This window comes from Mobula hypostoma, chromosome 6, assembly GCF_963921235.1.
Source record: "Mobula hypostoma chromosome 6, sMobHyp1.1, whole genome shotgun sequence".
NCBI classification, from domain to species: domain Eukaryota; kingdom Metazoa; phylum Chordata; class Chondrichthyes; order Myliobatiformes; family Myliobatidae; genus Mobula; species Mobula hypostoma.
Genome location: NC_086102.1, coordinates 46296855 through 46309502, shown reverse-complemented (window position 1 = coordinate 46309502; position 12648 = coordinate 46296855). Strand labels below are relative to the sequence as shown.

At 39.9% G+C, this 12648-nt stretch overlaps 1 protein-coding gene across 7 annotated transcripts in view; it reads right to left on the bottom strand.

The window, feature by feature from the left end:
- nme7 (NME/NM23 family member 7) overlaps window positions 1-12648 on the bottom strand; it is a 259259-nt gene that overhangs the window by 11354 nt on the left and 235257 nt on the right. The window contains exon 13 of one of the 7 annotated variants that reach the window (XM_063050746.1): window positions 9055-9130. The exons of the other annotated variants lie outside the window; for them this stretch is intronic. Within the exon in view, the coding sequence (XP_062906816.1) occupies window positions 9077-9130 (54 nt within the window). The 3' untranslated portion in view covers window positions 9055-9076. Of the gene's footprint in view, window positions 1-9054; window positions 9131-12648 lie in introns of those variants that run through there. 7 annotated transcript variants of the gene reach the window in all.

Genomic DNA, 12648 nt, shown 5'->3' with positions numbered 1-12648 from the left:
GGGTCCGAGTCCATAGGACACTCAAAGCAGTTGTGCAGGTTGACTCTGTGGTTAAGAAGGCATACGGTGCATTGGCCTTCATCAATCGTGGAATTGAATTTAGGAGCCGAGAGGTAATATTGCAGCTATATAGGACCCTGCTCAGACCCCACTTGGAGTACTATGCTCAATTCTGGTCCCCTCACTACAGGAAGGATGTGGAAACTATAGAAAGGGTGCAGAGGAGATTTACAAGGATGTTGCCTGGATTGGGTAGCATGCCTTATGAGAATAGGTTGAGTGAACTTGGCCTTTTCTCCTTGGAGCGATGGAGGATGAGAGGTGACCTGATAGAGGTGTATAAGATGATGAGAGACATTGATCATGTGGATAGTCAGAGGCTTTTTCCCAGGGCTGAAATAGTTGCCACAAGAGGACACAGGTTTAAGGTGCTGGGGAGTAGGTACAGAGGAGATATCAAGGTTAAGTGTTTTATGCAGAGAGTGGTGAGTGCGTGGAATGGGCTGCCGGCAACGGTGATGGAGGCAGATACGATAGGGTCTTTTAAGAGACTTTTGGATAGGTACATGGAGCTTAGAAAAATACAGGGCTATGGGTAAGCCTAGTAATTTCTAAGGTAGGGACATGTTCGGCACAACTTTGTGGGCCTAAGGGCCTGTATTGTGCTGTAAGTTATCTATGTTTCTATGTTCTATTTTTCTATTTCATATCTCTAGCAAAATACATTCATAACTTATCATAGCATGGGAAATACTGCAGAGCAGGATGGGCTCATTAAGCTCTTAAGATAATTAAACCATGAAGGTTTATTTATATAAAGGATATTCCTTAATAGTGTTAGGAGATAATACCATTAAAGTGGCATTTAGTAGCTAGGGAAGAAAGTAAAAGATATAGGTATCAAATCTATCCTCAATTCAGTTGTGTTGAAAATGTCTTTAAGAAACACCTGCAACACACACAAAATGCTGGAGGAACTCAGCAGGCCAGGTAGCATCTATGGAAAAGAGTACAGTCGACATTTCAGGCTGAAACCCTTCAGCAGGACTGGAGAAAAAAATGAGCAGTCAGAGTTAGAAGGGGGGGGGAGGGGAGGGAGAAGCATAAGATGATAGGTGAAACCAGAAAGGGGGGTGAAGGGTGAAGTAAAGAGCTGGGAAGTTGATTGGTGAAAGAGATACGGGGCTGGGGAAGGGCGAATCTAATAGAAACATAGAAAATAGGAGAGGACAGAAGGCATGGATGAAAGAAAGGGGAAGGGGGTCAGGGAAGTACACGAGAAAGGGGAAAGGGGATGGGAATGGTGGGGGGTGGTGTTGGCCATTATCTGAAGTTTGAGAAATAGGTGTTCATGCCATCAGGTTGGAGGCTACCCAGACGGAATATAACGTGTTGCTCCTCCAACCTGAGTGTGGTCTCATAGCAACAGTAGAGGAGGCCATGAATTGACATGTCAGAATGGAAATGGGAAGTGGAATTAAAATAGGTGGCCAAAGGGAAATCCCACTTTTTCTGGAGTACAGAGCGTAGGTGCTCGGCGAAAGTGGTCCCCTAATCTACGTTGGGAACATCAGATACCTGGCAGTTATCCTTGCAAGCATAAAAAGTACTACACCTGGCCCCACACCTTCTCCCTCACTACCATTCAGTTCTTCCGGGTGAGGCGACACTTCACCTGTGAGTCTGTTGGGATCATCTACTGTATCCGATGGTACCGATGTAGCCTCCTGTATATCGGTGAGACCCATCATAGATTGGAAGACTGCTTTGCCAAGCACGTACGCTCCATCCGCCAGAAAAATCAGGATCTCCCAGTGGCCACTCCTTTTAATTCCACTTCCCATTCCCATTCTGAAATGTCAATCCATGGCCTCCTCTATTGTTGCAATGATGCCACATTTAGCTTGGAGGAGCAACACCTTATATTCCATCTGGGTAGCCTCCAACCTGTTATCTTATGTTTCTCCCTCCCCTCCCCCTAACTCTGGGTCCTCATCATCTTTCTCCAGTCCTCCTGAAGGGTCTCAGCCCGAAATGTCGACTGTACTCTTTCCCATAGATGCCGTCTGGCCTGCTGAGTTCCTCCAGCATTTTGTGTGTGTTGCTTGGATTTCCAGCATCTGCAGATTTTCTCTTGTTTAAGAAACACCTGATGGACAGAGAGATGGCAAATCTTAAGATTGTTCTGCTCAGAAAAACACATAACGGTACCAAGAAAACAACCTTTCCCTCAATGTCGCAAAAACGAAGGAGCTGGTTGTGGATTACAGGAGGCATGGAGATGGGTTAACCCCTATTGACATCAGTGGATCTGGGGTTGAGAGAAACATAGAGGGTAAACAGCTTTTTTTTTGGCGTGTGCCTGCGTGTATGCGAGTCTGTGTGTGTGCGTGCGTGTATGCATCCGTGATGATGTCTTTTACAGCCAGAGAGAGACCGTGAGGCACGCCACTCCCCACACAGACATTTCCACAGTATATTGCCCTTTATTTTACGAGGTCAAGTCGCGATCTCGACACTCAACCCGGCACGGATGGAAAACGTACTCCGGAGCAGACTCGACTGGTTTCAAACCCGGGAACCTCTGCTCCCGGGTCTGGCACCAATGTTATTGTGCCACCAGCCGGCCCAGGGGTAAACTGCTTTAAGTTCCTTGGCATCCATATCGCTGAGAACCTCACGTGGTCTGTACACACCAGCTGTGTGGTGAAAAAGATACAACAGCGTCTCTTTCATCTCAGACGGTTGAGGAAGTTTGGTATGGGCCCCCATATCCTAAGAACTTTCTACAGGGGCACAATTGCGAGCATCCTGACTGGCTGTATCACTGCCTGATATGAGAACTGTACCTCCGTTAATCGCAGGACTCTGCAGAGACAGGCGTGTAAAAAAGGCCCGTAGGATTATTGGGGACCCGAGTCACCCCAACCACAATCTATTCCAGCTGCTACCAACCGGCAAATGGTACCGCAGCATAAAAGCCAGGACCAACAGGCTCTGGGACAGCTTCTACCACCTGGCCATCAGACTGATTAACTCATGCTGATTTGAGTGTATTTCTGTATTACATTGTCTGCTCTATTTATTATAAATTATCATAAATTACTATGATTGCACATTTAGACGGAGACATAACATAAAGATTTTTACTCTTCATGTATGTGAAGGATGTAAGAAATAAAGTCAATTCAATTCAAAACATATAAGTGACTCAATGATAGTTACAGAAATTATGCATCTGAAAAAAAAAATAAAAATCAGGTAAACTTATTAGACAGATCATCTACTAACATGGGGGGGGGCTCATTTTGAAATTGCAAGAGAAGAAAAGGGTTTACATAAAACCAGATGGGGTCTGTGATTGCACAGGTGGTATAAGATGGAGAGTCCAGGCCTGGAAGTTTTGCCATGGCTATATGACACATTAAACCAGCATTGTAAGGTGGACCAGCACCTGTTTGGTCAAGGTCCGTGACCGCAATGTTCTATTATACACTAGACCCATGTAAATGCAAATGAATCAGCTTTATGGGCAGCACAGCTGATTTGCAGATTGTGCAACTATATCACAGCTCCAGTGACCCAGGTTTGATTTTGATCTCTGGTGCTGTCTGTGTGAAATCTGCACATGGACGTCCCCCAAATTCTCGATGGATATGTTATAAGGAAGTACAAGTCTTAACTGTGAAAAAATGGACAAAGGCTTTTCCTTCTCTAGCGCTGTTCAAGTTAAGGGAAATCAACATGTAAATGACTCAATGATAGTTGCAAAAAAATTGAGAGCAAATCATGTGACAATAGGTCACAGCTAGGTGTTGAGAATGGCTAACACTGAGGAAGGGTCAACATCGTGGCGGTGGGGACACTAGGAAAAAGTCACTCAGAGTGATAGCACGGGGAGCTGGATAAAGCAATTACATGTAGGTTGGGGAAAGAAAGGATGAAAGTGCTCAGAACCACCAAAGACAACAAAATGTGGGGACATATGCCAGGTAAGACACCTGATAGAATCAGCTCTGAGAAGACCGGTACTTCAAAATCACTGACAGCATTTCTGGTAAAAAGGATCTCACAGAATTACGTCAAAGAGTATCAGAGGAACATTTTCTAGGAATCTTGGACAATATCTATTCTTTAATTAACACCTAGAGAAGTAGAATACCTGGGCAATATCATACTGCTGCCTGTGACGTTTGCTACACGTACTAACTGGCTACTGCATTTCCCATATTATAGCACAAAATTAAAAGTGGACCATTTAACCACCTAAGCTGTTTTGCCAATTAATGAGATCATGTTCCAATTAGAAGGAATGATTTCTGAAAATATTTTATTCAAAAGCTGAGTGCAATCTATCTGGTCCTAGGGTAGTTGTAAAGTCTTAAGACATAAAATTTTATGTCAATGTTACTTCACTAACATTAATTTAGCAAGTCTCTGTGCTGAATTCATTATTCATTTCTAATAACACACACCAAAGTTGCTGGTGAACGCAGCAGGCCAAGCAGCATCTATAGGAAGAGGCGCAGTCGACGTTTCAGGCCGAGACCCTTTGTCCTGACGAAGGGTCTCGGCCTGAAACGTTGACTGCACCTCTTCCTATAGATGCTGCTTGGCCTGCTGCGTTCACCAGCAACTTTGATGTGTGTTGCTTGAATTTCCAGCATCTGCAGAATTCCTGTTGTTTGCGTATTCATTTCTAATGTTTTGTTTTTGTAATATAATTAGAAAAGCTTAAATTATTTTGATATTGAATGTGGTTTCTTTTATCCTTACTCCCTTTTATGTACATTTTACTGTAATCTTTTATTGTTCACTGAGTCTCTCCCATTCATCTCATTTAATTGTAATTTCTGCCTCTCTTTTGATGTTGTCCCTTGTCTCTTGGTCTTTAGCCCTTTTTATATCATGCAAAGTTCTTTCATTTTAGAAATATGAAATGGCTCTGTATACTAAGATCATTTTTGAACACCTCCCAATACTCTGCTTCAAGATCTGCCCTGTTTACCACGGATGAGCTCATCACATGGAAGTCAATCCCATTTAATGGATGAATGTTCACGTCCATTTCATTTTTCCTTATTTCAACCATTGTACTATAATTATAACATTATGACCTCTATTAGCTAAATGTTTATGCAGACTGGACAAGCAAAATTAGCAGTCTGGAGGATGAAATCATATGTTGTGAAAGTGTTGATTTTCTAAATCAGCACTGCCGAAAAAACAAGAAGTCTTTTTTAGATCAAGCATGCTATCCTGGGAAAATGTTTAATGATGATTTGGTAGTGAAAGGGCCTTTAAGGAACTGTAGTCATACCATTACACAATTTTATATAAACATTGAAAGTGTGTTGGCTCAATGTGAAGCCAAAGTCTGAATAAAATAAACTACAAAAGTGTTTTCTGATATGAAGTTATCAACCTAAATTTTTACCTCCCTCCTCAGGTGTTGTTTAACCCACTGCACACCTCCAATATTCTGTTTTCATTACGAAGGTACAAGACACAAGTTTTCTATGTAAAACTGGGAAACCACATCACAAGACAAGGGAGCAGAAGTAGGCCATTTGGCCCATCAAGTCTGCTCCGCCAGTCCACCTTGAGCTAAACTATTTTCCCATCTAGTTCCAATTTCCAGCTTTTAAAGTGAATGCTCATAAACAGGCAATAGTTAACTTCCAAACTGTGTATTAATTCTTTAAAAGTAATCCCTTTAAGGCAGGATTCAAAATTCAAAAGAAGTTCCAGTCCTGGCCATCAAGAGATGTTAAATTATTAGGTCAAAGGGAAAGGCTTAAGACTTTGTCAAAAAAGCATTAAGCCTGAGGATTGGGAACTTTTCAGATTCAGAAAATATGAACCAAGGCAATGTTAAGGAAAATCTGAATGAGACAAGAAACATAAACAGATTGTAAGAATTTTCATGGATTACAAAAAATAACAACAAATTTTCATATGGATCGTCTGCAGACTGAAAGAAAAATTACATTAGTGCAAAGGGATCAGATGAAGAGAAATTTATAAAGTGTATGTTAAGAGGATTTTCTTAAACAGTCCGTTGATAGTCCTAATAGGAAGGATGCTAATTCTTAGGGGATTACAGGCAAGTGATTGAACTGTCTGAGGAGAAACCCTTTGGGAACAGTAACCACAGTTCAGTAAGCTTCAAGGTAGCCATGGAGAAAAATGAAGTCGGTTCTCAAATTAGGGCACTAAAATTTTGATGTCTAAAGCAGGGCCTGGGAGAGGCAGATTGGGAGCAACAATTAGAGGGGAAAACAACATCTGATAAGTGGGAAGCATTTAAAGAAAATATATATATTGGAGCATCAGGGTGAATGAGTCCCCAAGGCCTGATGGGATTTTTCCCAGGATTATAACGGAAGCAAAGAAGGTGATTGCTGTGGCTCTGATGGTTGGACTTTTACTAGCTACACATGAAATACCACAAGACTGGAGGATAGGTAACATCATCCCTTTGTTCAAAAAGGGCAGTTTGGAAAAGCCTCAATATTGTAGGCTAGTGAGCTTTATATCAGCAGTAGAAAACTTAGAGGAGATTCAGAGGTCAGGATTTATGTTCACTTGGAAAGACAGGAACTAAACAGGTGTCAATATGGTTTTGTGCAAGGGAGATCATGCTTCATGTAATTGATCCCTTTTTTTTTCAAAAAAAAGAGGATAACAAAGAAAATTGATGAAGGAAGAACGGTAGACCTAGTTTACAAGAACTTTAAATAGGGTTTTGAAAAGGTTCTACATGGTAAGCTGATCCAGAATGTTAAGGCACAAGTGATCTAGGGTGAACTTTCAGATGCCCCATAAAGGGATTATTAATCAAAATTAGAATGCATAGTTTTGGGTGTAATATACAACCATGGGTTGAGGATTGGTTAACAGAGAATAGATAGGTGTAAATGAATAACATTTTGGTTGGACGACTGACCAGTGGGATGCTGCATGAATGGGTGCACCAGATAGTTAAGTGAGAGGATCAAATGCAATATTTCCAAGTTTGTTAAGGATACAAAGCATGGATGGCATTAATTAATTAATTAATTAGCTTGTTTATTTCGGCTTTTTTCTTAAAGATGTGCTGGGTGTGTTCCGTCCACCACTGCACTGCTGCATTCTTTGCGGCAATGTATTGGTCTGCGGCCCGGAGGTTGGGAACCACTGTAATAAGGGATACAGAGGGATTCAGAGGATAGAAACACAACTTAGACGAAGGGGCAAGGAAATGATTGATGGTATATCATGTGCAAAAAAAAAGGTTTTCTACTGAGGTACAAAAAATAGGTTTTTTTTTACATGTTATGAGATTAAATGCTGTTGATGCTCAGATGAACTTGGGTATTCTTGTACACACACACACACACACACTGAAAGTTATAATCAGGTTCAGCAAGCAATGTGGAAGATAAAATAGAAAGATATGGTAACCTTTCACATGAGGATTTGTGCACAATAGTAGACACCTTATTTCAATGATACATACCCCTGATTAGACTGCATCTGGAATATCATGCAAAGATGCGGCAAAAATATCCAAGGAAGGATATGTAAGTAACAAGGGGTGTGCAGTAAACTTGCCCCAAAACAACTTGAGAGATAGAAATCTAATTAAGCAGAGCTGTGATTAGAAGAATTAGTACTGAACTCATTGCAAAGCTTACAAGACCATAAGACATAGGAGCAGAATTAGGTCATTTGACCCATCAAGTCTGCTTCGCCATTCAATCATGGCTGATCCTTTTTTCTCTTCCTCAGCCCCACTCCCCAGCCTTTTCCCTGTAACCTTTGATGCCACGTCCAGACTAGATGCAGAATTAATGTTTCCCTTTGATGTGAAGCACTGTGGGCTGCCCCGAGGCTGTACTTATCAATCAAGTTTAAGGCAAGAGGGGAAATATTTAAAGGAGGTTTTTCCCCCCCACAGAATTTGGTGGATATATGTAAGCTGCCAGCAGAGGTGGTAATAGCAGGTATCTGAACAGGACAGGAATAGGATATGGGCCCAGTGCAAGAAATGGTATTGGCTGTGAAAGGCAATTCTTTTGGCATGAAGAGGTCAATCCAAAGGGCCTACTTCTATGCTATACAACTCTAAGATTTACATTTTTGTGTTAGATGTGCCCACTAGAACAGTAGTGGAAAAATATTCATACTATATCCTGCCAGAACTATAAAGCAGCCAGCTGCTCAATTACTCTTTTGCTGAGGATGATTCAAGAGACAACCACATGGAGGATAAATGTACTAAATGAACCATGGGATATAAACACCCAGGAATATCTGGAGTAGAGCATAAGGAGCAAAACATTGCAAAAAGCAAACAAAGAGAGCATTGTAAAAGATAAACGTGAAAACCTTCTTTGAATTTTTTTTTTTAAAAGCAGCAATTATAGAATCCTAGCCTTGCATTTATTTCAGAAGTAAAATAGATAAAAATAGTACATGACAGAGTTGCACAATATCTAAAAAGGGAAAAAAGTCAAGCAAAGTTGTTTTAGATGTTGAGCAATATACTGAGTATTCCAACATTCACTGCTTTACCATAATCATCTTTGATGCCTAGATTGAAAATTCAGCTTAAAGTTTGGATTTTTTATATGTAATGTGATTTAGAGTGAAGCAGGGAGCAGTTAAGACTGTTTCTTTTCAGATTTGTGTAGGCACGTTGATCCAATAGAGAGAGGATCTATCTTGGCTTTTTTCTGAGTTCACCACCATTTCAGCCAGTCTCCAGTTAATTCCATTCACCTCACATGGTATGAAGAAGCAGCTGACAGCACTGGATACAGTAGCTACAAGACCAAACAACCTCTCAGCTGAGGGACTGAAGATTGACACTCCAGAACTAGCTGCGCCTCTTGCCAAGCTCTTCCAGTACAATTATGGCACTGGCCTCCATTGACAATGGGGAAAAATTGTCCATGTCCCACTCATATAAAGCAGGACAAATACTATCAAGTTTCTGTTCAATCAGTTCACTCTCAATCATCAGCAAAATGTTGACAGTTATATCAATAAACCACTCACCAATGCTCAATTTAGGTTTCACTTGGCCCATTCAGCTCCAGACGTTATCATGGCTTTGGCACAAATATGGACAAGAATCTGAAATCTAGAGGTGGGGCAAGAGTGACTCACTGTTACAGGGCAGAATTTGAACATACTTTGTATCACGAAGTGCTTGTAAAAGTGAATTCAATTGGAATCAAAAGAAAAATAATCCCAAGGGTAGAATCATACCTCACACAAAAGGTAGGTGACCGCAGTTATTGTAGGTCAATATCCTACCCCCATAACATTACAATTGGAGTTCCTCAGGACAGCTTCTTAGGTCCAACCATCTTCAGCTGCTATATCAATGGTTTTTATTTCACCTTAAATCACAAGTGGTGATATTCAATAATATTCAGTTTGCTTTGCAACATTCAGGACATGAAACTACTCATGGCTTGCCAAGTAACATTCAAACCACGAAAACATCAAGCAATGGCTGTCCGAAGAAGACAGTCTACCCACCCACCATTGGCATTCAATCTGATTACCAATGCTAGGTTCACCAGGGTCAATATCTAGGGTATTAATATTTATCAGAAATTCAACTATATCAGTCACATTTATTGTGTCTGCAAAATAGAAACTGGATATATGCTGTTAAATAACTCATCTCCTGACCCTACCAAGAATCTACTTCCAGCATACATCAGGAACACATTGGAATATTTTCCACTTACACAGATTAATGAAGTTTCACATATTTGTAAAAAGCTTGATACTATCCAGGGCAAAGTGCTCTGACTGTTAGGCACACTATTAACCATTCTCTTTGCCACTAGCACATAATGGTCACAGTGTGTACCATCTAAAAAATGCACTGTAGTTACTGGTCCATGCTCCAACCACAGTATCTCTCAAATCTGTGACTTCCACCATTAAGAAACACAAGTACAGTTTCAGCTAGAATAGTTGAACAGTTAATGGTGGAAATCTGTGACTTCCACCATTAAGAAGCACAAGTACATTGAAATATCACTATCTGCAGTTTTCCCTTCAGATCATGCACCATACTGCCTTGGAAATGGATCATCACTCCATCTTTGTTGACGGGTTTAAAATGCTTGGACAACAGAGGCAACAGAATGGTGCAGTTATTACAGCTGCTGCCTTATAGCTTCAATGATCCATAGTCAATCCCGTATATGGAGCTTGCACATTCCCTCAATGTCTGTATGATTTCTTCCCATACCCCAAAGATGCGTGGATCAATAGATTAAATAGCCCATATAGATTATCTCTTTTGCTGATAGAATCTGGGGGAGGGTGGTGGTGATAGATATGTTGGGAATAAATAGTTGCCTGATGGTCAGCATTGGCTCAGTGGGAAGGACTGATTTCTGTGTTGTATACTCAAGACATGGGACAGCAGCACAGTGGTAGTATCTTCACCAGAAAACCAAGGTAGGTCACCACTACCTCCTCAGCAGCAATTAGACACAGACTATCTTTGTTGCCCTTGCCAGAACTTGAAAACTGAGCGGGTAAAGCTGGATGGTTGTGGGGCCAGAGGCTGCAGATAGGACACCTAAAATGTGTATTTTATTTAGAACTGACGTGCCAATAGAGTATGGCTGACATTTATTTTTCTATTTAACAATGAAATGTAGATCATGACTGGAGCAGAAGGAATACACTTAAAATGTATTAGAGTCCAAGAGCAATCTTTAAAATATACAATTTGCTACCAATATAAAAATGTAATTGAGAAACATTAAATTCAACTACACAGCAAACGGACGTTGCAAAGATTCTGACATCAAAGCTGATAAGCTGGGGAGTTTAGTATCAGAGGGCAGAGTCTCAAAATATAAGGACATTCGTTTAGAACAGATAAGGAGGAATTTCTTTTGCCAGAGGATGATGAATCTATGGAATTCATTGCTACAGATGGCTGTGGAAGCCAAGTCATCGCCATATTTAAAGCAGTGGTTGATAGGTTCTTGATTAGTAAGGCCATCAAAGGTTACTGGAAGAAGGCAGGGTAACAAGGCCGAATAGCCTAATTCTGCTCCAATATTCTATGGTCTGGTTATTACATTTGCTATTGGTTCAACTTGTTTAAATTCCCACTGGATACTCTGAAGGATAACCCCTGGGTTAAAGAATGTACAAATTGGAAGAACAACTTTCTCTTGGAAATACCCCTAGTCATTTGTTTGAATATTCTAGCTGGAATTCTAATTGATGACAGTAAAGCTTTCCTTTAGACAAAGGAAGCATTTAACTTGAAGTATACAATCGGACATACTATGTAAAAGAAACACAATACAGTATTCAGTAACACCCCTATTGTCATATATTGTTGACAATGGATCAAAAAGGTTACACACACAATATTCAAGGCCATCAAGGACTGACCACAGAATTTTTAACAATTATTTAATGTTAGCTTAAATATTAACAGAGGACAACTCAAATCTAAAAATATGTTTTTCATTTTCTTTCCTTTTCAATCTGAAATGTTTTCACAGGATAAAATATTGGAAGGCATATCATGAACTTGGAAGCCATATCTAGGAAAAAGCAATTCCATGCCCAACAAATATGCGTTTTCCTTACAAAGTTTGATTGTGGGGAGGCATGATTATTACATCTGTATTCTCAGCTAGAAATCAAAGCATTTTGATCAAAATGAACAGAATGCTGAAAGAACTCAGTAGCCGTGGAAACATGCATTTTTTTAAAAAATTCGCAATTCCAGAATCTTCAGTCTCATTTGTCTTCAATGATGATAGTTGCATCTCATCTGGAAAATACCCCTGTGCAACATAGGAAAATTCACAAGCAACATGTCTGGGGAGGTGATGGGTATTTGGTGAGCTCCCACGGAAGAAATTGGAGCATAATTATTATTGCACATTGGTAAATTATTGTGTATATTATTATTCTGTACTTTACTACTAGTTAAGTCTACACACTGTTTAGTGTGTTTTTAAATGCTGCTGCTGTAATGAAAGAATTTCCCACTCAGGATCAATAAAGTACTTATTATTAATATTATTATTATTAAGAAAAAGGCATGGGAAAAAGATAGGAATGCAGTTCATCGTTCAGTTTTCCTATAGATCACATACTATTGGACCTGCAATGAATGAATTTTGGTTAATGTTCTATGTAGATTTCTGCAAGAATGCCAGGAGTCAATATCGATTCACAAATGTCAACTGACAAACAGATTATAACCGCAAACATAAAATGAAAGAAATACAGATTTAGTTCAAAGATGTCAGACTGGCTTAGAACTGATTACTGCAACAATTACATGAAACAATAAAATTCTTTGGTGGATAAAACACCAGAAAAAGTCTTAAAATATTAATTCTTTGGTATTTATTAAAGGTGTTAATTGAAATAATAATTTCTAAATATAAAAATGCTCATTTTGGAGTTTTATGGAGTTTTAAGTAGGTTGGCAAAAATAAGTTAGCCAAATGCAAATCTAATACGGACTGTTAAAAATTCTGGTCAGGTTTCCATGCAGCATGAGAAAGAATGGGAGAAAGTGATTAATGATGACCTGCACAACAATTATCTCCAAATGAAGCTTCTGCTCATCAGATGAAACGTGAATAATTG